Source organism: Meleagris gallopavo, chromosome Z (assembly GCF_905368555.1).
Source record: "Meleagris gallopavo chromosome Z, MGAL_WU_HG_1.1, whole genome shotgun sequence".
NCBI classification, from domain to species: domain Eukaryota; kingdom Metazoa; phylum Chordata; class Aves; order Galliformes; family Phasianidae; genus Meleagris; species Meleagris gallopavo.
Window position 1 is genome coordinate 66,033,176 of NC_139435.1, and position 21,460 is coordinate 66,054,635.

The 21,460-nt window shown below is 34.7% G+C and overlaps 1 protein-coding gene across 1 annotated transcript in view; it reads left to right on the forward strand.

Annotated features, from left to right (window-relative positions):
* The window catches only part of SHOC1 (shortage in chiasmata 1), a 48,163-nt gene extending 27,800 nt beyond the window's left edge, over positions 1 to 20,363 (forward strand). The window contains exons 16-28 of the mRNA XM_085213854.1: positions 1,166 to 1,353; positions 5,752 to 5,824; positions 7,013 to 7,082; positions 7,604 to 7,788; positions 8,299 to 8,404; positions 11,205 to 11,316; positions 12,288 to 12,409; positions 13,369 to 13,462; positions 14,458 to 14,589; positions 15,928 to 16,077; positions 17,014 to 17,185; positions 17,400 to 17,954; positions 20,263 to 20,363. Coding sequence (XP_085069980.1) covers positions 1,166 to 1,353; positions 5,752 to 5,824; positions 7,013 to 7,082; positions 7,604 to 7,788; positions 8,299 to 8,404; positions 11,205 to 11,316; positions 12,288 to 12,409; positions 13,369 to 13,462; positions 14,458 to 14,589; positions 15,928 to 16,077; positions 17,014 to 17,185; positions 17,400 to 17,954; positions 20,263 to 20,363 — 2,060 coding nt within the window. The remainder of the gene's footprint in view (positions 1 to 1,165; positions 1,354 to 5,751; positions 5,825 to 7,012; positions 7,083 to 7,603; positions 7,789 to 8,298; positions 8,405 to 11,204; positions 11,317 to 12,287; positions 12,410 to 13,368; positions 13,463 to 14,457; positions 14,590 to 15,927; positions 16,078 to 17,013; positions 17,186 to 17,399; positions 17,955 to 20,262) is intronic.
* Positions 20,364 to 21,460: the final 1,097 nt, after the last annotated feature.

The following is a 21,460-nucleotide window of genomic DNA, read 5'->3' on the forward strand; positions in this document are numbered from 1 at the left end:
CTTAAAAGTAAGGCTATTTGAAACAAAATCTTAAGTACAAGATTTTGTTTAACAAACATATCATAAGGCTGGGGTTTTGAATTTACCATCCAGATCTTAGCACTGGACTCACAGTGACAATTTTGTGTTTTTCTGCTGTTAGTCTGATCAGATTTGGGATCTGAAAAATTCATTATAATCTTATTTTATGCCTAAAGTCACAATGCCATGCTTCTCAAGTTCCCATTGTACTGTGATTTTCAGAAAGATCTACCAGAATAAATTAATTAATGGTTTTTTGGATGCCCTAAGATCAGACTCCCTCTGTGTTTATAGGAGAGAAAAAAGTGTTGAGTTTCAAACTTCAGTTATTCCCAAGTATCCCTTCATGGAGACTGTTTCTTCAAAGATGACGTAAAATGGAAAATATCTGCCATAAACTGAACTGTTGGAAAAATAATTAATTTGTATTTGCCTAACCATTTCTTAGCAATAAAAAATGGGGAGAAAAATTCAGAATGAACATATCAGTTCTAAAAAAAGGTTGTTTTCTGTTGTTATTGTAGACGAAAGTAGGAGGATGGGAGGGAGAGAAAAGGGAAGTTTCTCCCTGTTATGTTGATCAGCACTTATCCCAGCAACACCTCCCTCAGGATACTGCACATGTAAAAGTGATACTAGAAAACTGAGTTCTGTATAGGCCCTGTAGTTCTCACTTACTGTAATGACCTTATGCAGTGATGTGTGATTAATCGCACAAGTGTCTTAGATCTTTTTTTTTTGTGTGCATTTTTTAGTAACCCTGGCATTGCTCACCATTTGTATAAAAGACATCATCGAGAGCTGAGCAATAATTATAATAGGGAACAGAATAGTGAAAACACAGAACAAGTAAAGCTTTCAACAGTGGAACTTCTTTAGTATAAACCATACAGATCAATTAAATATAACAAAGTTCCAACTCTAGCTGGAATCATGTAATAGATATTACAGGAGGTATAGTTATTTTATAAATGGCAGTTACATACAGTCTTAGTGATTGTAGTATTCTTCCTTATTGTTCACCCATTAAATGTTCAGCTTTTTTTGTGCAAGATAGTCTCACATGTTTTAGTGTACATGTAGATTAGACATCCAAATATTAATAAATATCTTTCATCTCTGCAATTACTTTTTTTGTTAACAGGATATTTGTCTAAAGCAAAGGATATCTATAAAAACATCTTAGAATCCTGTTTGAATAATATCTGGAGGCAGATGAAGATTGTACAGTACACCAGCCAGAAAAAGCATGAATCCAGTCCCAGATTAGCAGAGTTTCAGTGTCGAATGTTCGATTGGATGCAGACTTACACAGAGGAACAGAGTGTTAAGGTTAGCGATATAAACTATCTCTCTAAGCAAATGAAATTCATCCAAAATATATTAATAATTGTAAAACCATCTTCAAATGAGAAATGGTATCTGTTAAATAAGGAAAACCGCAGAATCACAGAATGGCTTAGATTAGAATGGAGCGTAAGTATCATCCAATTCCAAATCCTTGCCTTAGGCAGAGTTCCATCCCCTAGGTCAGTCTGCCCAAGGCCCCAGCCAGTCTGACTTTGAATTCCTCCAGGGATGAGGAATCTGTAGCTTCTATGGGAAACATGTTGCAGTGTCTCAACCCCCTTCGATTAAGGAATTACTTCCTAATATCCAGTCTAAATGTTCTCTCATTTAGGTTGAAGCCATTTTCCTTTGTTCATCACTTTCTGCCCCTGTAAAAAGTCAGCCTCCCTCTTACTTTTATATTCTCCTCAAGTACTGAAAGGTTGTAATGAGGACTCCCTAGAGTCTTCTCTTCTCCAAGATGAACAAGCCCAGCTTCTTAAATCTTTCTTTGTAGGAGAGATGCTCCAGCCCCCTGACCACATGTGTAGCCCTCATCTGGATTCACCCCAGCATCTCCAAGTCCTTGTGCTGGGGGCCTCAGACTTGGACTCAGTATTCAGGGTGGGGGAATGAGGGCAAAACAGAAGGAATCAATCTCCTCCTTCACCCTACTGGCCCTCTTGATGCAGTCTGGGATAAATTTGGCCTTCTGGGCTTGTAGCATGCACTGCTGGCTCATATATAGCTTTTCATCCACCAGAAGTCATTCTCTGCAGGGCTCCACAGGAGTTGCCCCAACACAAGCACAACACCTTGCACTTGTCCTTGTTGAATCTCTTTAGGTTCATGTTGGTCCAGTTTTCAAGCTTCTCCAGATCACTTTGAATGGCATGTCTTCCTTCTCTTGTGTCAACTACTCTACTCAGCTTGGTGTCATCATCAAACTTGCTGAAGATACACTCAATCCTACTGTCATGTCATTGATAAAAATGTTGAGCAGCAGTTCCGAGATGCATCCCTGGGGGACTCCATTTGTGACCAGATTCCAGCTGGACTTAGAGCCATTTACCACATCCCTCTGTCTGCAATCATCCAACCAATTCTTTATCCACTGAATAATCTGGAATTCAAAGCCATATCAATATGTTCAATTTAGAGATAAGGGGTGTGGGACTATATCAAAGAGCTTGCAGAAATCCAGGTAAATGGCAGCAGTTGCCTTCTATTGTCTACTGATGGTAGACAGATCCTCCACTGCATCATAGAAGGCCACCAGAATTGTTGGGCACGATCTATCCTTCGTGAAGCTGTGCTGGCTGTCTCAGATGTTCCTTTTTCCATTTCTTAAAAATGGCTGGGATGTTTCCCTTTTTCTTATCACCAGGGACTTTGCCTGACAGCCATGACTTTTGAAGTACAATGGAGAGAGGCATAACATAAAATTAAGGATAACATAAAGTTTAAGACATCTATCAGGAGTAATGCAGGTTTGTGTTTCTTTGGATCTCCCCTTCTGCAAGAGTAAAACAACATGCATAGAAGTTTTAAAATTATAAGAGCTTTGGTTTTTTGCAGATGGTATTTGTTCCTCTGATAAATATATTGTGTCATATCAATTACTGTAAATTGCATCATAACCTTTTACTTGGCAGCTTCAATCTTCTTATCTTCTTCTGGAGCAGAAACTCACGGCACAAGTCAGAGCTGTTATTTGTGCAATGGTGCTCAGAGCACAGACGCTATGGAATGTATGGTTGTTATCCATAGTCTCTGCTTGACAAATGTATCTGCCCAAACTCCTCATATTGCATTTATATGAGTAAATACCTGTGAGGCATGGTTATAGCACTGATAATAGAACTGTGGAATAAATTAGTTTTAGGGTTCTTGTTTGTTTGTTTTCTGGAAATCTGAATATTCTGAGTGATTCCATGCAGGGAATAATACCATTTTTATTTATATATTATTTATTATTTACTTACAGAACACTTCTCACATAATAAAACAGAAATGAAAAAAAAATACATATATACTATATATATACTTAAAAATCTTGACATTTTGCAATAAAATTTATGCTACTGAAGACACAGCTGAAAAAATCCCCAAATCTTTAAGCTTATTTTCATTTATTTTAGTTCTTTCTCATGCTTCACTTCTTCTTTTGACTCTGTTAAGAGAACATGTCACGATTTAACTTTCATGAAAAGAAAAGTATAGAATCATGGAATCACGGAGTGGGTTGGAAGGAGTATTAAAGCCCATTCAGTTCCAAACCCAATGCTGTGGACAAGAATGCCACCCAGCAGATCAGATTTCCTGGAGCCCTGCCCATCCTGGCCTTAATGTCTCTAGGGCTTCCACAGCTTCTCTGGGCGAGCTGTGACAGGGTCTCTGCTTCAGCATCTTCACAATGAAGAATTTCTTTCAAATATCTTACCAAAATTTACTTCTTTTAATTTAAAACCAATCCCCCTTGTCCTGCTTCCACAATCCCTAATAATCCCTCCACCTTTTCTATAGGCCCCTTCAGCTGCTCTCAATGCACTTATTGCCCAACCTGCACTTGACTTGCTCTTGGGATTGCCCCCACCATAGGTGTGCTAAGTCCAACAAGCTGTTTTATTAGAATTTAAATTGGATATGAAGCACCTAAAACAAAATATTATTAATTGTTTTGGTGCTCATCTTTCAGTAGTAACTGTATGTTGATTTCATTATCATTTTATTGTTAATCATAATGCATTTTGCTTTCTGTTACTAAGATCATGCTGTACTGGGAGACATATGACAACTTTGTCATCTTAATGTCAGCTCATTGACAATTTTGCTTTTCTGATGAACTCCACTAGATTTTTAAAGTTTTGAAATATAACTGAGTAATGACTTGCCAGTTTGACTTAAATTTATGTCTGCAGAATTTCAGAGTATACATGACTTTATTCACAATTATCATTTATGCTTCACTGACATTCAGTGACAGGTCTCAGTCAAACAGAAGAGACAGAAGTATTCTGGCTTTAATGCAAAGTGAAAGCTGTATTACATAAGCCATTTCCTATTCTGTCATATCACATCAGTTAGTCACTCTGTTAGTACAGTATGAAACATGATAATCTAGTTAGCCTTTAATGAGCCAAATTTATTATTGGTGGTTACAGAACAGGAAATCTCTGTAAAAATAAGATACTAACAAAAGAAAAGTAACAAATTTGAAATGAATTTCTGATCTTTCTGTTTCACTTTGTTTCATTTCTACTCATGATTATGTAGGATATCACTAAAAATATCTAATCTAGCTCAAACAGGATGTCCTGAGTATGTTGTTCGATGGTGTAGTTAAAAAGCAGATCTGCATTTTAAGGTGCAGATATTCAAATCTGTTTTGAAAGGAACCACTGAGTTGTCAGGTGGCTGTTCTCTTCAGCAGCATGTGGAAATTTGTCTTTTTTAAGGTTGTCCAGTGGATAGATGTCCAGAAGTTATTTTCTAAAAAGGTCTGATAGAGTTTTGACATTTACGTATATAATTATCTTGTGCACCTTAGGTCTTAGAGTTAGACTAGTGATGAGCCTTCTTTAAAGTCTTATCTTGTTTGTCCCAAGAAAAGTGCATACAAAATTTCATACCAGTTCAGATATCATCCTCTCTGAAGCTGAAGGTCTGGTGTAAGTCCTGAGAATGAATCATACATTATACAGGATAAAACTAGGCAAGTAATGCTGGTTACACATTCTTATTTAAATGTTTTGATTATTTAATACAAATTCAGTTTGTACCTTCCAAAATTTTGGATAAGGTAAACATATTTTCCAGTAGTGACCAGAGTATGGTTATTTGCTGGATTCTAATCTTTTCAGTGTTTCCATCTTCAGCAGTGCTTAGCAACTACCAAAGGTAATCTGGCTTTAGAAGTAATACTTCAAAGCACTCCTTACAGTCTTGAAAATCTTTCTAATTGTTATGGCAGAATGTAGTGCCTCCCTCCAGTACATCGCCACCTTAATTCTAAATATCTTCAGTTTAAGCTTTGCCTTCGTAGGGATAACATCTCTAATGTGACAGTAATACTCTGTCTAGTGCAACAGTAATAATGTAGTTAGTCTTACTACCTTTTTTTTAACTTCGATTCAAAAATTCAGATTTCAGACTTCTATTGGAAGAGATCAGTCCATAAAACTGAATTACAGTACTGGCGTCCTCCATAGTGTCATTTTTCAAATATGGTAGTAATATTTGCATGTACTTATAATTTTGGAAAATTCTGATATTTCCATTTTTTCCACATTTAGTCAATCTCTTCCTTTTTTTTTTTCTTTTCCCAAAAGAGAAAGAAAGATACTAAGTAGACTAAAAGGTTTGTTTTTACTTCTTTAACTTGTCTAACTTATCTTCCAGATACTAATCATATTAAGAATGGACTCTGAGAGAGAAAAAGCAGCTCTCATTCACACTGTATCTAGACTAGAAGGTAAATAATTATTTTAATCTATTTTTGAAAGATAAAGTTTGTGCATTCTGTGCTTAGTTATTTTCCTCTTTGTTTTCAGATGTCTCTCGTCTTCTCTTCATTGAAACATTTTTATGTACTTTTCTCACTTCGTTCTGTTTCCAAATTCTTCTATAAATCTTCCTTTCCCCTCCCCCCCCCCATTTCTAATGTTTATTTTCACCTCTTTGAGACTTCTGATATAATGCCTTGTTACAAAAGAATGAGAGTTCATGTGTCAGGTCAAAAATGTAATTAACAGAACACAAAGTATATGTGACACCCATTGCCTAATATAATTGTATCAGTTGCTCAGATTATCTGTAGTTGGTTGTGGGTCAGAAGTATTCTTCCTTCTATGCCACGTTTAAGGATAATTTAGAAATCTTAAGTAAACTTTCTAACGTAAGACTTTAAATGAGTATTTTGGTGTAGGTCATGAATTCTGTTCACCACCTGTTACTGACCTTGTATGTTAATTGGCTAAATACATGAGCATCATCAATAACAAACTATTACGATCAAGAAAAAAACATGGATTTCCTCTCTCCCAGTCCCACTGATAAAGCAACACTGTCATCATTTTACTTTTGTGTAATCATTATACAAGCTTTTTCAACATAGGAGATTCATTTGATAGAAAAAAATGTTTCAGAAGATTGATATTCAAGCCTGTACTTATGCATAGGGCAAGCTACTGATTCTTTTCATGTTGTTTCTTAAAACATACTTTTGTGACTTTTTGCTTAAATGTTAACAATGTCATGTATTGTACCATTCTTCTGCTTTTTAAAATAAAGTTGAATTTCCTTTGCTCTTTAAAAAAATGACAGCTTATCTTTCAGAATATTTTAAAGGAGGGAGACATTCACAATGTTTTTACTAATTATAATAATGTTTACTTTTAAGTGTTTGATTTGTTTCCACTTCTTAAGACTTGATTTCAAACACAAGACAATACAACTAACTTAAACTTTTCAAAAGAAGCCTTCATGTTACACAAATAACAGTTTTCTTAACTGCATCTTCCAGTCATGTTTGCAAAACCTAGAGCATACAAAAAGCATACAGGAATTTAAAACTTAATGGCAAAAAATGCTTCATTCTGTACTAGCTTTGTACTAGCAGAAGACAATTTATTTGATTAAGATTACAATATTTTTAATGCAGGTTTAAAAGCCATTGATTTGAGTTCTGAGAAAAAAGGAAACATTCTGGGATATAAAGATATCATCAGCAAGTAAGTTAAAATCTAGATTTTAAAAAGTGGAGCCAGAAAGTCCTTTCTCATGGTTTTCTTCAGTAAAACTTTTGTTCATTTTCACTGTAGTGTCTTGTTCTGGATACATTTTCAGAATATGGATTTACAGCTTCATTCTGAGAAGAGAGAATTTTGTCCAAACTTCAGCAAAATGCTTAGTTGCAAGGCTCAGAGGAACTCCCCTTGCAATTGCACATAAGTGTTTTAGAAAAATTCTCCAGTGTGTAAAATAAAAGGTGTAAGGCTGAAATAATGACAAAGTATGAGTATGCAGGAAGATAGGTATTGTTTAAGTAGATAATTGGAGTATTGGGGAGTGCAGCTTTAACTTTTAAAATGACTTTTTAAAGCAATTTCAGTTTTTAAATTTAGGAAGGGTAGGTTCTTTTTTTGAACAGACCTCAAACAGCTGTAATTCTTCAAAGTAGAAGTGTGTTTGTTTATTTTGTTCTGAGTGTAGTTGTACCTGAACATATTTTTAATTTATTTTTTTTTAATATCCTCAGTAGATATGCCTGTGTTATTATACAAAATCAGAACATTGGAGCTGAGTTTCCCTGGAGACTCTTCTCATTAGTGATAGAATATGATTATTCTGAAAACTCTTGCTGGAAAAAACTGTGTGAAAATCTAAATATTACATACATGACTTTTAAAACCATCCTCCCTGAAACAATACAAATGGGTAAGTGCAAACAATTGGACTGACTGAGAAAAGTATTTTCTATTCTATGAAATGCTACATTTATATGTGGGCTGAGAATGAATCATAAATTATGCAGGATAAAACTAGGCAAATACTGCTGATTATATAATACAGAAAGATACGAAGATGTTTTTCTTGGGTATATGATATTATGTTTGGACAGAATGTCGTAGTAAGTGTTGGTGATCTCTTATAAAATACTTCTGCCAAGTTTACAGTTTGTTGACAGTTGATAAAAGCTGTATCTAGCCTTCCTCATGCTGATGGAATATTGCTGTGAATCTAAAAGAACAAATCTAAGCTAGAGCTTAGTTTGGAAGGGGTTCAGAAGAGTTTAATTTTGGGGGGAAAAAATAGCATATAATAGAAGCATTATAATGGGGATGAATAAAAGCTGCATATTTTGAACATACATCAATTCAAATACTGAAATATATATTGAAATTTTTGCTCACTAAACTATTATCTTACGTATGCAAAATGTTTCAGGAAATCACTGTGTTTCTTCTCTTCTGGAGGTACAGATTCCTTACGTGTTTCTCACCACTGAAGGTCTTCTTAATATGCCAGATTTTCTTCAGATTTTGGAATCTCAGTGAGTGAAAATGACCTGTTTAATCTTACTGACTAATTACTTTCAGCTTTCCAGGGTAGAGAACCAGTTTTCTAGGATATAGATCCCTTCTTTGGGTTGGAAGGGACCTTATGGATCAGTCCCTCTGGTATGGGCAGGGTTGCCATCCACTAAATAAGGCACTGGATCAGGCTGCCCAGGACCCATTCAATCTGTCCTTGGATGCCTCCACAGATGGGCCATCCTCAGCCTGTGTGTGTGCCCTTCCATTCTGAGAGAAGTTCTTCCTAGCATCTAATCCAAACCTGTCCTCTTTTATTTTAAAACCATTTCCCCTTGTCCTATCATTATCAGACCATCAAAAAGTAGCTCTCCTTGCTGTTTATAAACTCCTTTTTAGTACTTGAGGGCTGCAGTAAGGTCTCCCTCAGAGTGTTATCATCTGTCCAAACAAGCCTAGCTCCCCCAGCTTGTCTTCATAGGAGCGGTGCTTCAGCCCTCTGGTGATCCTTGTGGTCTCCTCTGGACCCACTCCAATAGCTCCTTATGTTTTTTGTGTTGGGCACCTCAGGTGTGTACACAGTACTCCAGGAAGGACCTTGTGAGGGCAAAGCAGAAGGGGACAATCACTTCCCTTACCCTGCCGGCCAACCCTCTTTTAATGCAGCCCAGGATCTAGTCGGCCTTCTGGTCTCCAAGCACACACTGCTGGCTCACAAACAGCTCTTCAGCTAACAGATATCTAAAGGCCTTCTCAGCAGGGCTGTTCCCAGTGAGTTCTCCCAGTCTGTACTCATATCTGCAATTGCCCCAATTCAAATGCCACGCTTTGCACTTGGCCTTCTTGAATCATATTTGAGATGTTCACATCTTCTAGGCCTATGTTCACACTGGCCCACTTTTCAAGCTTCTCCAAGTCCCTTTGGATTGCAGCTCTCTCTTCTATTGTGTCAACTGCACTACTCAGTTCAGTGTCATCAGCAAATGTGCTCTCAATCCCACTGTCTGGATCATCGATAAAGGTGTAAGGTACATTATCAAATTTAGAGAATCAGCACTGCAAGAGACAATAAGATAGCTTTTCCACTGAAGTCAGAGCATTTGTTCTATAGATTCATGCATATGTCAACCAAAGGATATGTTGACATTTTAATTTTTAAGATGAGCTGGAACTTTTTATGAAAACAACTATTTTAGTTGTCTGTTTTCCTGAAAATAACAATGGCAACAACAAAACACATTTTTTGCTTCCACACTTTTTTATGCTTTGAAAAGTGTTAGTATTAATTCTTCATAGTAATTGCTTTGTATTTTTGGATTTTTAAGTACCTAAATACTGCAGATAAAGTAAAAGTTTCATTTTCTGATGTATCACAGCTTTTGGAAGAAGCTAAGTTAAAAATGAACAGGTAAATACTTTCATTTTTTATTTAAGATTTAATATTTTCTTGGTTTTGAATACCTCTTCAGCTTGTACGAACATTTGCATATTTGTAAAACATTGCTCATTTGTATTGTTTTCTTTGACATAATTTTCTTGCTTTTCATTTTCCTAGTAATAAATACACACTAAGACAGTCTTCTACCCAGAAAATTAGAAAAAATGAAAGAAAGAAGAGAAATAACAGTGTCATCTATTAAACCTAGTGCCAGGGATGCATGCCATTAATTTCACCATGCTGTTGAAGAGACTTTCCAGTTTTTGATATCTGTCTAATTGCAGTTTAACAGGAAAAAATAATGCTTTAAGTTCAAAATTTTAACATTCAGTTTGCAATACACTTTTGAAGACGGACCTGTTCAAGTTCACTATTCAGCTTGGCCACTAGCTAAATATTCAGAGATGATTTTCAGTAGTTTCCCAGCAGATCCTCTTCACATTCACCTAAATAAATAAGTAGTTTCAGGGATGCTTACAGTTCCCCTTTCAGCTCATGGATAATATACTGTCCATACAAGTTTTCCTAGCAGATTCTGGTCCCTTGTGTTTCCTGGGGATGAGGCCAATTAATGTGACTATCGTTTCTCCTCTTGTTCCCAACTCAGACAGCCAAGACTCCTCTAAATTTCTAAACACGCAGTGCTCATTCAGTGAATTTTTGCTGGCATTGCTTGTAAAACAACATTATGCTAATGGCAGTTTTCTTTCAGTCGAAAAAAATTAGCATCATGCAAAGAGCAATCAGTAATTTTTCACCCAGTTTGCTTTCCCTGTGCTGCACAATTGTGAAAGGAAGGAAATAAATGCAATATACATGCCATTACTCCAAAAGAAGTTGAGATTTTAATTATTGTCCCATAAACACCAGTGTAAGTATTTGCTTTACTTATTTATCTTAGTTCTTTAATATATCATTGTTTATAATCTCAAAGAGTGTATGTCACAGAATCACAGAATCACACAATCACAGAATGGCCAGGGTTGGAAGGAACCTCAAGGATCACGAATCTCCAACCCCCTGCCACATGCAGGGCCATCAACTGTCAAATGTCAAGGTCAATGCCTCGAGGCTAACAGTGTAATTGAATTAGAATCACCTATGTTGGAAAAGACCTCAGAGATCATTTATTCCAACTTGTGCCCCTTGGCTCAAGAGTCCAACAGGTTTTAGCCTAGTAGTATTTCAATATGTTACTTCTACAATTTTGTTTATTCTGTGAATGTGCCTCAAAGTTACCCTGATCATTTGAAAAAGATCCCAATATTAAAACAACACATAACCGTAAAAATTGTATTAAGAGATGAATGCTATTCATTTCCTTTAAGAAAGTTAAGTATTTCATTTAACTGAGCTTCAATAACAGAATTTGACTTACTCAGCTACAGCATTACTTTTGTTGAAAGAAGCTGCAGTTACTCCTTAAGGCTACTTGGAGATACAGACCGATATGTTGTGTTGACAGTAGATGAACGTACTGCTATCTTCTTGCAGGTACAAAATGAAATTATGTTCAAATTCTACAGTGGGATGTATCTCTTCTTGACCATGTCTGCACATTTCTAATGTATCTTTTGTCCTTAATAATATCAAAATCATGCATTTTCTCATGACGCAAATTATTTCCAAATTTGGTAACTCCAAAATTAAGCCTATGCCAGCTTGACTTGCTGAAAGTGTTCTCCTCTCCCTGCTGACGTTTTTCACAGAAGTATTACATTTCACTTCAAATTGATTGTGTAAATATGGTTAAAATATGTAGCTGAGGATAAGATTGTATACATGAATGTTGTAATAACCAACATAGTTAAGTGTGGTTATATTCCCGTACCACTCTGCATGTTAATTCTTCCCATTTCATATAGTTAATAATTTAGAAAATAAATTTATTAATTTAGAATTAATTTAGAAAATAATTCATTCCGCTTTTTATAAAATTAAGAAATACTTTAAGTGATGGGATGGTATGTAAATTCTGTTACATAGCAAGACAAATGCCTCATTGTGTAGAAGAGCAGTTACTGATAAGGAATAAAATAATCAAATAGGACTGCAAGCTCAATGCAGATAGATATTCCTACATGCTATTTACTGCAAGTGCTTATGCAATTAGCAGTGCTGTACTTTATAAATTCATTATAATGTGATTTATATAGGTTATGTTAACTACTGTGGGGGTTTGCAACAGTATTTTGCATTGTTAAAACTTCTAAAAATCTTAGAACATCTTAAAAAGTAATGTCTCTGTTCCATAGGAAAAATAAAAAGGTATGAAGAAATTAATTAGAGTCTTTATGATTCTCAGATTTGTTATTTATATTATTTACCTATAAACATGTTTGATCTAACTCATGATCATGTTTGATATAACTCATGTAATAATACAGCAATGCATATGAAAAGGTTGTGACAGCCATGGTAATATGTTTATCTAGTTTTTACTTTTTATATTAATTTCATGGTAGAATATGGATGAATTAAATCATGAGAAGTCCTGCGACAGTGTAATATCAAAGCTGATAGCATTATCGCTCCAGTATACATGCTGTTGGGTTGTTTTCTGCTCCAGAGAAAGACTGAGTTTGGAGTAAGTGAATAAAATCTTTTGCTGTCTCATTATTTTTAAAAGAAAGCTATTGCTAAAGGAAGCTGCATGCCAGATCAAGCTAAAATTCTGTTATTTTAATTTCTCTGTAGGGACACATTTCTCTTCAAAGAATATGAATATTCTAGGCTTGTATTTCTTACATGCTCTAATCTTTTCACCTTGTTACGTTGTTGTCATGAGCTCCACTAAAAAACTCAGTGGAAGCCCCTCAAACCTAGCAAGGTTGATTTCCATATGTTATGTTGTTTCCAGTCTTCCACAAGACAAAAAATTGAAGAAATTGTTGTAATAAAATAGGAGTCTTTGAGGCAGGTAACTCTAGTACAGGGCAAGTTTTATTAAATATTTCAAATCAGTAGGTCTAGAACATTCACGGTATTAAAGATATTACCAACAGCAACTATACTTTTGAAGTGTTTGAAGTAAATTAATCTCTATAATTACATGGTTATGAATTATTTTTATGTTAGCATTACTGTATATCATTTCCAAGAGGGAGATATTCTTCAAGTGTTCTTCCAGTATATCTGTAGGCTTTTTTGCTCTGGAAGTACTACTTTTATTGATATAGCTCTCAAGCAATCCTTCATTACATATTGCAAGGTTTTTTCTCTAAGGAAGTGGTTAATCTTTCATGCTTCACTTTTCCTTTGTGTATAATTTTTCTCCAGTGACTGACCCTGATTCAGCGTTTTTGCTTCAGGCCAGGCTTTCTTTGCTGCAAGCTGGCTCCATTTTCTTCTTTACAATGTCTTCTTCAGTAGTCAGTCATTTCACACACCCTAGTTATCTTTTCACAGATAATAATGTTCAAGAAAATGTACTAATGTTCTGCATTCCAGGAAATGGAACAGAAATTTATTAACACAGAGAACAGACAAATCACGTTTATTACATGCATATAAAATATTAATGGTCTAATCAAACTGTTCTTACAGGTACAGTCTCAGGGGAGATACTCTTCTCAGCCTTGTCTTAATTTATGCCACTTTGATAGAATTTACAAAGAAGTCAGAAGACTTTGAAGTGAAGGTAATTTTTTACTTTTTTATTTTTTTTTTGTAACAGTTCTTCTATTTTAATTTTTTCTATGTGATATTTCTAAAGTATTAAAGTGCACACTGAACAGCAGAAACAAAACAATTCAAAATTCAGAATATAAGATAAAGGACTTCAGTTCAGTACTTCTGAAGTCAGTAAAAACTGATGGACTCTAGTACAAGCTGGATCAGATTTGTGCAGAGGCTAGACAGTATTTTACAAGTGGAATGAGTTCATACCTTTAATTTTATGAATACTAGAGCGTGTATTAATCTTGTTACCCTATTAATGCCTTAATTTGAAGTTCTGAGTTACTGTTGTTGTTAACGTAGAGGAAAAGAAAGTGCCGCATTTTTATTGTATGATTATAAATATTATGTTTTTATTCTTTATAAATAAAAAAATTGCGGTATCTGGAATAATTCACATTTTAAAAATGGGGCAAAAATTTTGTCTGTCTTCCTTTTGCAAGAAGTAGCCTTTTTAGGCAATTTTAAAAAACTTTTTTTTTTTACTTTTTGAAATAATACTTATTTCAAAATTTTCTGGTTAAGTTAAAGATTTTTTCAACCTGTTTATACAGCAATTTAGTTGACAGCTTGTTTGGAAATTGCCTGCCTTTTCAAAGGATTGCACATCTCTATCTTCTTAAACTAATCTGGACATTTCAGAATTGCCTGTTTCGAATTCATACCAATAAATCTGATAACATGTAAGAGATCTGTAGAAGAAACTAAATTTTGCCTACATTGGATTTGTATAAATTTATTTGTATAAATATGTAGTGTAATTTGGAGCCAGATTTGTGGTCAGTTGTTGAAGTTCATGATGAGCATAGATCTGGATTAGTTAGTCCACCTTACTAGCTACTGTGCTCAGGGTCACAGTTAAACTTTTCCATCTGCTAACTACTAATGATACTTAAGACATTTGGAGTTTTATTCCTTAGTATAAGCTTTAACCAAAATTATTATTATTACTTCCAGGTAGTTCTTACACCAGGGATTGAAGAGGCAGCACTGCTAGTTCGTCAAATAGCTGACAACATTTTGATGGCATCTAGTTTCAGTCCTCATGAATGGCTGGACAAATCTTGGCTTTCTGTCTTGCCATCTGAGGTTATTTAACTTTATTACACTGTTTTCTTCCTGTTTCTCAGACAAGTTCTATGTGATTTTTTCATTATGTTGTTATATTAATTAGTTTATACATTTCATATATGTGTATGTATGTATATATGTTGTAGATACATAAACACACGTGTATGGAAAGCTTCTGACATCAGTCATCTTTGTTAGCAGAATTAGGATTTTCCCTACGCTTTCACAAAAGAAAGAAAATTTCTTTTGTGAAAGAAAGAAAGGTCAAAGAAATTTATCTTTCACACCTCTAGGCTGTTATGTGTGACTGACATCCTTTCAGCACTACATTTGAAGAACTATCCACACTGTAAAAGATAAAGATATAGTGGCTCACTTGGGCAGTAAGCCAAATTCACTGATAATCATCCATTACTGAAGTCAGTGAAGTTGCTTACAGAGTTGTTTTACCACAAGCTGATAAAAATTTGCTTAATTCCTCATGCAGTATTTGGAAATAGATATTACTGGACCACATCCATCAATTATGTTTAAATATTGATGTTATCTAGTGTGTTGAGATTTCCAAATTAAACCTAATGGAGATTTAGTCATCTCACATGAAAAGCCTGAAATATTAAAAAGTCAGGATACTTTTTAGAGCTTGAAAATTCAAAAGCATTTTGAATAAGTCCTTGGTGTGGTCTTTCAAATGTAAAATACTGGATTATAACTCTTCCAAATTAGAGATTAAAGATACTGTTTAAAAAAAAAAGGAAAGACTGAGAAAAGTAATTGGTTGTATTTTATCTGTGTTATAAAGGCATTAGGTCCTGATGTGTTGAATGCAGAGCTTTATGAAAGTCAAGAACTGGAAGCTGATGTTCTTTAGATACCACAGTTTTCAAGTTACTGCCCCTTGTGTGACACTCAGTCTCCACCTAGTAATTCCTCTTTCTGGCACTTGTCTCATTGCTGTTTACAAATGTAGCTTCTGTAAAGTAAAATAGTTTTGCTGGTTTATCTTGACGTAAGTAATCTTATCAAATCTTATCAAATTCTTATCAGAGAATAAAAGTAAACCTGGTAGTGTGTTTAGAAATCAAGTTTGAATGATTCACTGTTTTTTATAAAAATAGTACAGAAATATCTTTTTAATGTACTTCCTTTTTATCAAATTAATTTTCAAAATTTTACTCTTTAACAAGGATTGTACACTGCTAAAAAAGTAGTAAAAATAAAATTCATGAGACCGGCGTAAAACACCTACCCAAAACTGCACAGATTCATAGATCTAATTATGTGATGTGACCTATTGATAGGAATGTCACTGAAGAAAGAAAAATAAACGTCTGACAAAATTATTTCCATTTCCAGATGGAGAAACGCTTGCTTGCTTTTCCTTGTATCAACCCTCTGGTTGCTCAGCTGATGTTAAAGAAGGAATCTTCTTTGAACAAGCTCTTTCTGGCAAGTTTTGATCAACTTCAGGAATTATTACCAGAGGTTCCAAAAAAAGTTCTAAAGGTCAGTCAAAAGTAATTTATCTCGGACTATTTGCACAGTTGTCATTCTTCCTCTTTTTTTTAATCTGGTACTACATGGCTATTTTCTAGTGTCATCTAAAAATGAATTAATGTTTTATTACTTTCAGAACTTCAATGTATTGTTCATATTTAAATTATTGTCCTTGTTAATCCTCAGCAGTTCTTGTTGAGCCGTCATTATGTTTTTGTGAAGATTATTAGTACTGGAAAAATTTCTTAACTGGGAAAATACTCTGAAAAATTAAATTGAAAAAGGTCTAAGCTCTATCATATCAAGTATTCTATGAGCATATGTGTACATACATCTCTATAAAACAAGAATTGTTTTCCAGTTGTTTTCCTGTCTTCCTCCCCTTCCCTCCTGCTTGCACTGTAGTATAACCCACCACTTGTAAACTCACCACATGAATCATTTGAAGGAGCCCTTGAGTTTAAGAGGAATAATTTTGTCAGCTAAAGTGTTTGAAATTCTGTCTGCAGCTGCAATTGTTTGCTGCTACTGTTTTCAGTTGGGCCCAGTCCAAGAAAATTGCTGATTCATTATAGTCAGCTCGGCTTGAAGAATATGCCCTAGAAGGAACAACTGAAGGAACTGGGTCTGTTCAGTCTGGGGAAGAGGAGGCACTGCAGATGCCACTTTTTTTCTGTCCTATCTCATGATAGAGAATATACTACGATACTGGTTTCTCGTGGTTCAAGTAATGTGCTGTTTATTACTTAGTCAGTTTATAGATGTAAGACTGGCAGCACATTGTCTACTATAAGTGACTTTATATTACCAAGTCTTCTATTTTTATTTACAGTAAACAAAAATTTATGTATAAACTTCAGAATTCTTACTAGTGATTTGACTTTCATATTTGAGAGTGTAGACCTGCACTATAAACACTGCTGAAATCCTTTTATTTGGTTTCAGCATTTTAGTGACATTACCTCTTCGTACTGCACAAATGCTGCTGCGCCGCTGAAAACAACAGTGAAACGTTCATCACCTGCAGAAAACTGGAATACCTTTAAAAGACTCTATCCAAATTATAAGCAAAATTCTCAGTCTTTAGAGTTGCTACCTAAGGCACAAACCAGCACAGGTAATTTGAATTACTGTCAAAGTATCATCTCTGAAACCAGGTGAAAGTCTAAGTATATTAGAATATTTATTTTCTAACCACTGAAAGATGAATTGTTATGACAGGCAGACTGTATTTTAATGCTCAATGGATTTCCTCTTTTTACTGAAAAATTTAGAGAGACATGCAAATTTTTCGTTTTTCAAAGAGAATGATTCAAATTTTCCTCCACCAGGGCCATTTCATGTGAATTCTGAAGCCACATTTCTTCCATTGAAACATAATCAAGGTTTTATCAACTCCGACCTTTCAAGCTATATGCATGAGAGACCATGTTTTTCAGAAGTAGCTCCGGAGAGGAAACAGAATTTCTTTGTCGTATCAAAGGGCTGTGAAGATTTTGCTTATCTAAATGCTACAAATTCTTTTTATGTTAAAGGTCAGGCTTTCAGGACACACTGTATCTCTGATCATTCCTCCAAGAATTCTGAAAAAGATTTCTTTACAACTTTCAGTGACTGTGTACCTCCTGACAGCTCTACAGCTTTTCTGGAAGAATTTAGAGGCACAGCATTTAAGAGCCCAGAAATTCAGGTTTATGAGATTCCATGGAATGACTTTTCATCCACTTCGACACAGAGTTCATTTGCACCTAACTTAATTCACTCTGATTCCCCTGTTGATCCAGATGAAATTCAAACTCTGTTTTTCCAAAACCAAGGTCAAGAACTTTCAGGAAAGAGAAAGCGAAGTCCACTACTCTTATGGGCAAAAGGAAAAAAAATATCAGGTATGTACAAAGCGAGGCGAATTCGCTGAAATTTTATTTGTAACTTCATTGGAAAAAGTATTATCTGTAAAACTCAGTTTCATATTTTCTTTAAGTAATTATTTAATCCAATCTAACAATATTCAGTTTCCTCTTATACAAAACACTTGCACTTATTTTTCCTGTGTAATATAAGATTTCTAAGTATTTATGTTCAGTTTGGAGCAATAGGAAATTAAAATATAAATCATGGAATGGCTTGGATTGGAAGGGACTTTAAAGCCCACCCAGCTCAAACCTCCTTCCCTGGACAGTGTTGCCATCCACTAGATCAGACTGCCCAACACCCTATCCCAACTGGCAGTGAATGCCTTCAGAAATGGGGCACCCACAGCTTCTCTGGGCAGCCTCAGTGCTCTCTGGGTAAAAAATTTCTTCCTTCTATCTAATCTAAATCTTCCTTTTTTGAAATCATTACTCCTAGTCCAATCACTACTTGCCCTTGTAAAATGTCTCTCTCAGTCTTTCTTAGAATAGGCTACCTTTAAACACTGAAAGGCTGCACCGAGGTCTCCCTTGCATTTTCTTCACAGGGCTAAACTATGAATCCTGAAATTATTACAAGGCATATTTCATCTAATAGAAAGCTTAGTGTGCTTTTACATATAAAATTCAAGCTTGGTTTTGTGTTTGGGTTTTTTCTTTTTTTCTTTTTTCTTTTTTCTTTTTTCTTTCTTCTTTTTTATTTTTTTCTTTTTTCTTTTTTCTTTTTTCTTTTTTCTTTTTTTTGCAGTGTTTTTGTTTGCTTGTTTATTTTGTTTTCTTATCCATGGCTAAAGACAATTCCTTATCCATCCTAAACACAGCTTAAGGCTTTTTTTACAAGGCATGGTATGAATCCATGGAGCCTTGAAAGTAAGAAAATACCATTAGTCCCTATTAGACTAAATATTGTTTTATTGTATGTTATAGGTTTTTGTTTCATATTTTTTAAATCTGCTACATCTTAAAAAGCAAGACGCCAAGTTCTTAAAAAATGTAAGGCTAAGCTTCTTAACTAAACCTCCTAACCCCTAGTATAGATAATTTAATTTGTGTTTTCTCTGTTACTATCTGTAGTTAAAACTGATGGTGACAGAGCAAAGTCAGTGCAGTATTAAATACTTCCACTAATTAGATCAGGCTCATTGATGTAAAGCATATGTAACTAATTGATACCATTGTGCTTAATGGGCTGCTTAAGGCAATTCTGGCACTAAATAGAGGAAAAGTTAATTGCATATGGTGAACTGCTTTTAATTTTCAGCCTATGAAAATTAAAATACTCAAGTGAAATTATGAGTAGACCTTTTGCATCTCCATTGGAATAACAATTGTGACCTGCAGCTGGATAGTTAACAGTATTTCAGTAACCTGTAATTGACACTGACAGCAGAAAATTCTAACCACAGTGTTTTCAATTTTCTGTGATACTCTTGCCTGATATGGCAAAGGTATACTTAGAACTGAATCAAATCAGAAAAGGGTAAGTGAATTTGCCAGATATTTTGGAACAACTGGCATGTTTTACTTTATCATCCATAAGCCAAGGGAAGAACCAATTAAGCTGTGTAAAAAATGCAAAAAACACTTCAATACAGTGAAAGCTTTCTGAAATCTCAAATTTCGGAAATGTATGCAGAACCGAGTTAGAAAGACACATTGGGAACCTTCAAGGATTTCTGTACTTTTCAGAAAAAAATATTAATTAAACCTCAAACAATTAATGGTTGTACACTAAACTGCTATTTTTATTGACACAGATGAAATTATCTAATAAGTGTTAAAGTTCTATTGTAGTAGATTTTGTAAGGCCTAAACAGAATTTTTTTCCATTAAAGTGTACTGTAAAATGACTTCTCAAATATTGTATTGTAAAAAATACTTGAGAATATAAAAAACTTTCTTAAACTGACTTAGAAACAATTGAACAACTTCTGCCTCTGTTTTAAAATAATTAGCTTTTGTAATTACTGAATTGTACTGGGTGTAGTATTAATGAAATAGAAATAAGTTTGAAAACTTATACTGAAATATTCTGGTTAAGCACAGTGCAGGCTGATTTTATATATGAGGTCCTGTTCTATTATTATGGGGTAAAATGCATCAAACTGATCAGTAATTGTAAACAGCAGTTAATATCTGCACGTATTTAATTTTACAGTACTTAATATTATTCATACAAACTATACTTGTTAAAACTGAAGCATGTTACTGCTTCTGAGAAATATGTAGCTGAGTTTTATTTTTACCTTGTTATGCCGATACTTAATTTCCACTTCTTTGCCAGATTTGGGATCTGAAGAAGTACCGAGAATTAAAAAAAGGAGATTGATGTATGAAAGAGTACCTGGAAGAGCAGATGGACAAACACGTCTTAAGTTCTTTTGAATTGAATAGTGACTTGCCACATCTTTTCTTTTTGTGTTTCCTTCCCAGTCCTTAAACCATTTGAGTGGAAATTTATTACATTTTTGTTGTTGTTGTTGTTCATTTTTAAAGAGAAAATAGTGTTTGGGATTTCTGGCTAAGTAAGGATTTCTTTTTTTAGTTCTCACTAAACAAACCAGTTCCTCTAAGCGGGAGAATTACTGATGTGAGCAATTCACTGTTTGTTCATATACATTGTATAAAGTTACCTTGTGGTTTTTTTATTTAAAAAAGAAAAAAGAAATAACATGCTAAAGCATGTTGAGTTTTCAAACAACCTATGTTTCCTCCCTGAGCGTGCAGGCTTCCACATTTTATAGCAGGACTGGATTTGCCTTTATCTCAAAACTGATGATGAAGTCTTAGAAATTCCTTGTGTATAGAGCAAGAGATCTTTCTGTTTGTCCTTTGGGTTCAATTCCACTTCATTCCTTCTGACAGCTCCTCTGGGAGCCTGTGATGTTATAAGTTCCTTCATGGCTTGAGTGTAGTTTTAGTCATAATCAACCTTCAGAAACAACACACTTATTATGTGGACAGCACATGAAAGACAGCTGAAGTTTATGATTCTCATAGATTTGATTCAGAAGATAATGCTGTGACTCTAGCTTTCCACATAATCTAGTGGAGGCTGTTGATGTACCCATTTTTCAGCCTGCTACACTGCTTCTGTGTGAAAGAAGATGAGAATCATGTAGGAGACAACACCAGAAATTCTAGGCTACAGCAAGAAAGCATAGGAGATTGGACAACAAAAAAAATCATCTCATTTGCAAGCTGCAGAAGAGAGGATGTGTCCAACTCCCCACTCTCCATCAAAAGATTTGACAACAGAGCTAGAAATATTTGTGGAGGCAGTGGTAGAGGGTAACTGCATGCTGCTGCTGGCATGCACACTCTGCCAGCTTCAGAAAATTAGTGTCTGTTCGGTGACTTTCCATTCAGATGAGTCAGTTTTCAAACTCGCTTTTTTTGTTTCTTAAGTTTAATGCAGTAACAGAAAAAAGACATATTTATGGTTGAGGTCTGCAATAAAATAATTTGTTGATATTGAGTCT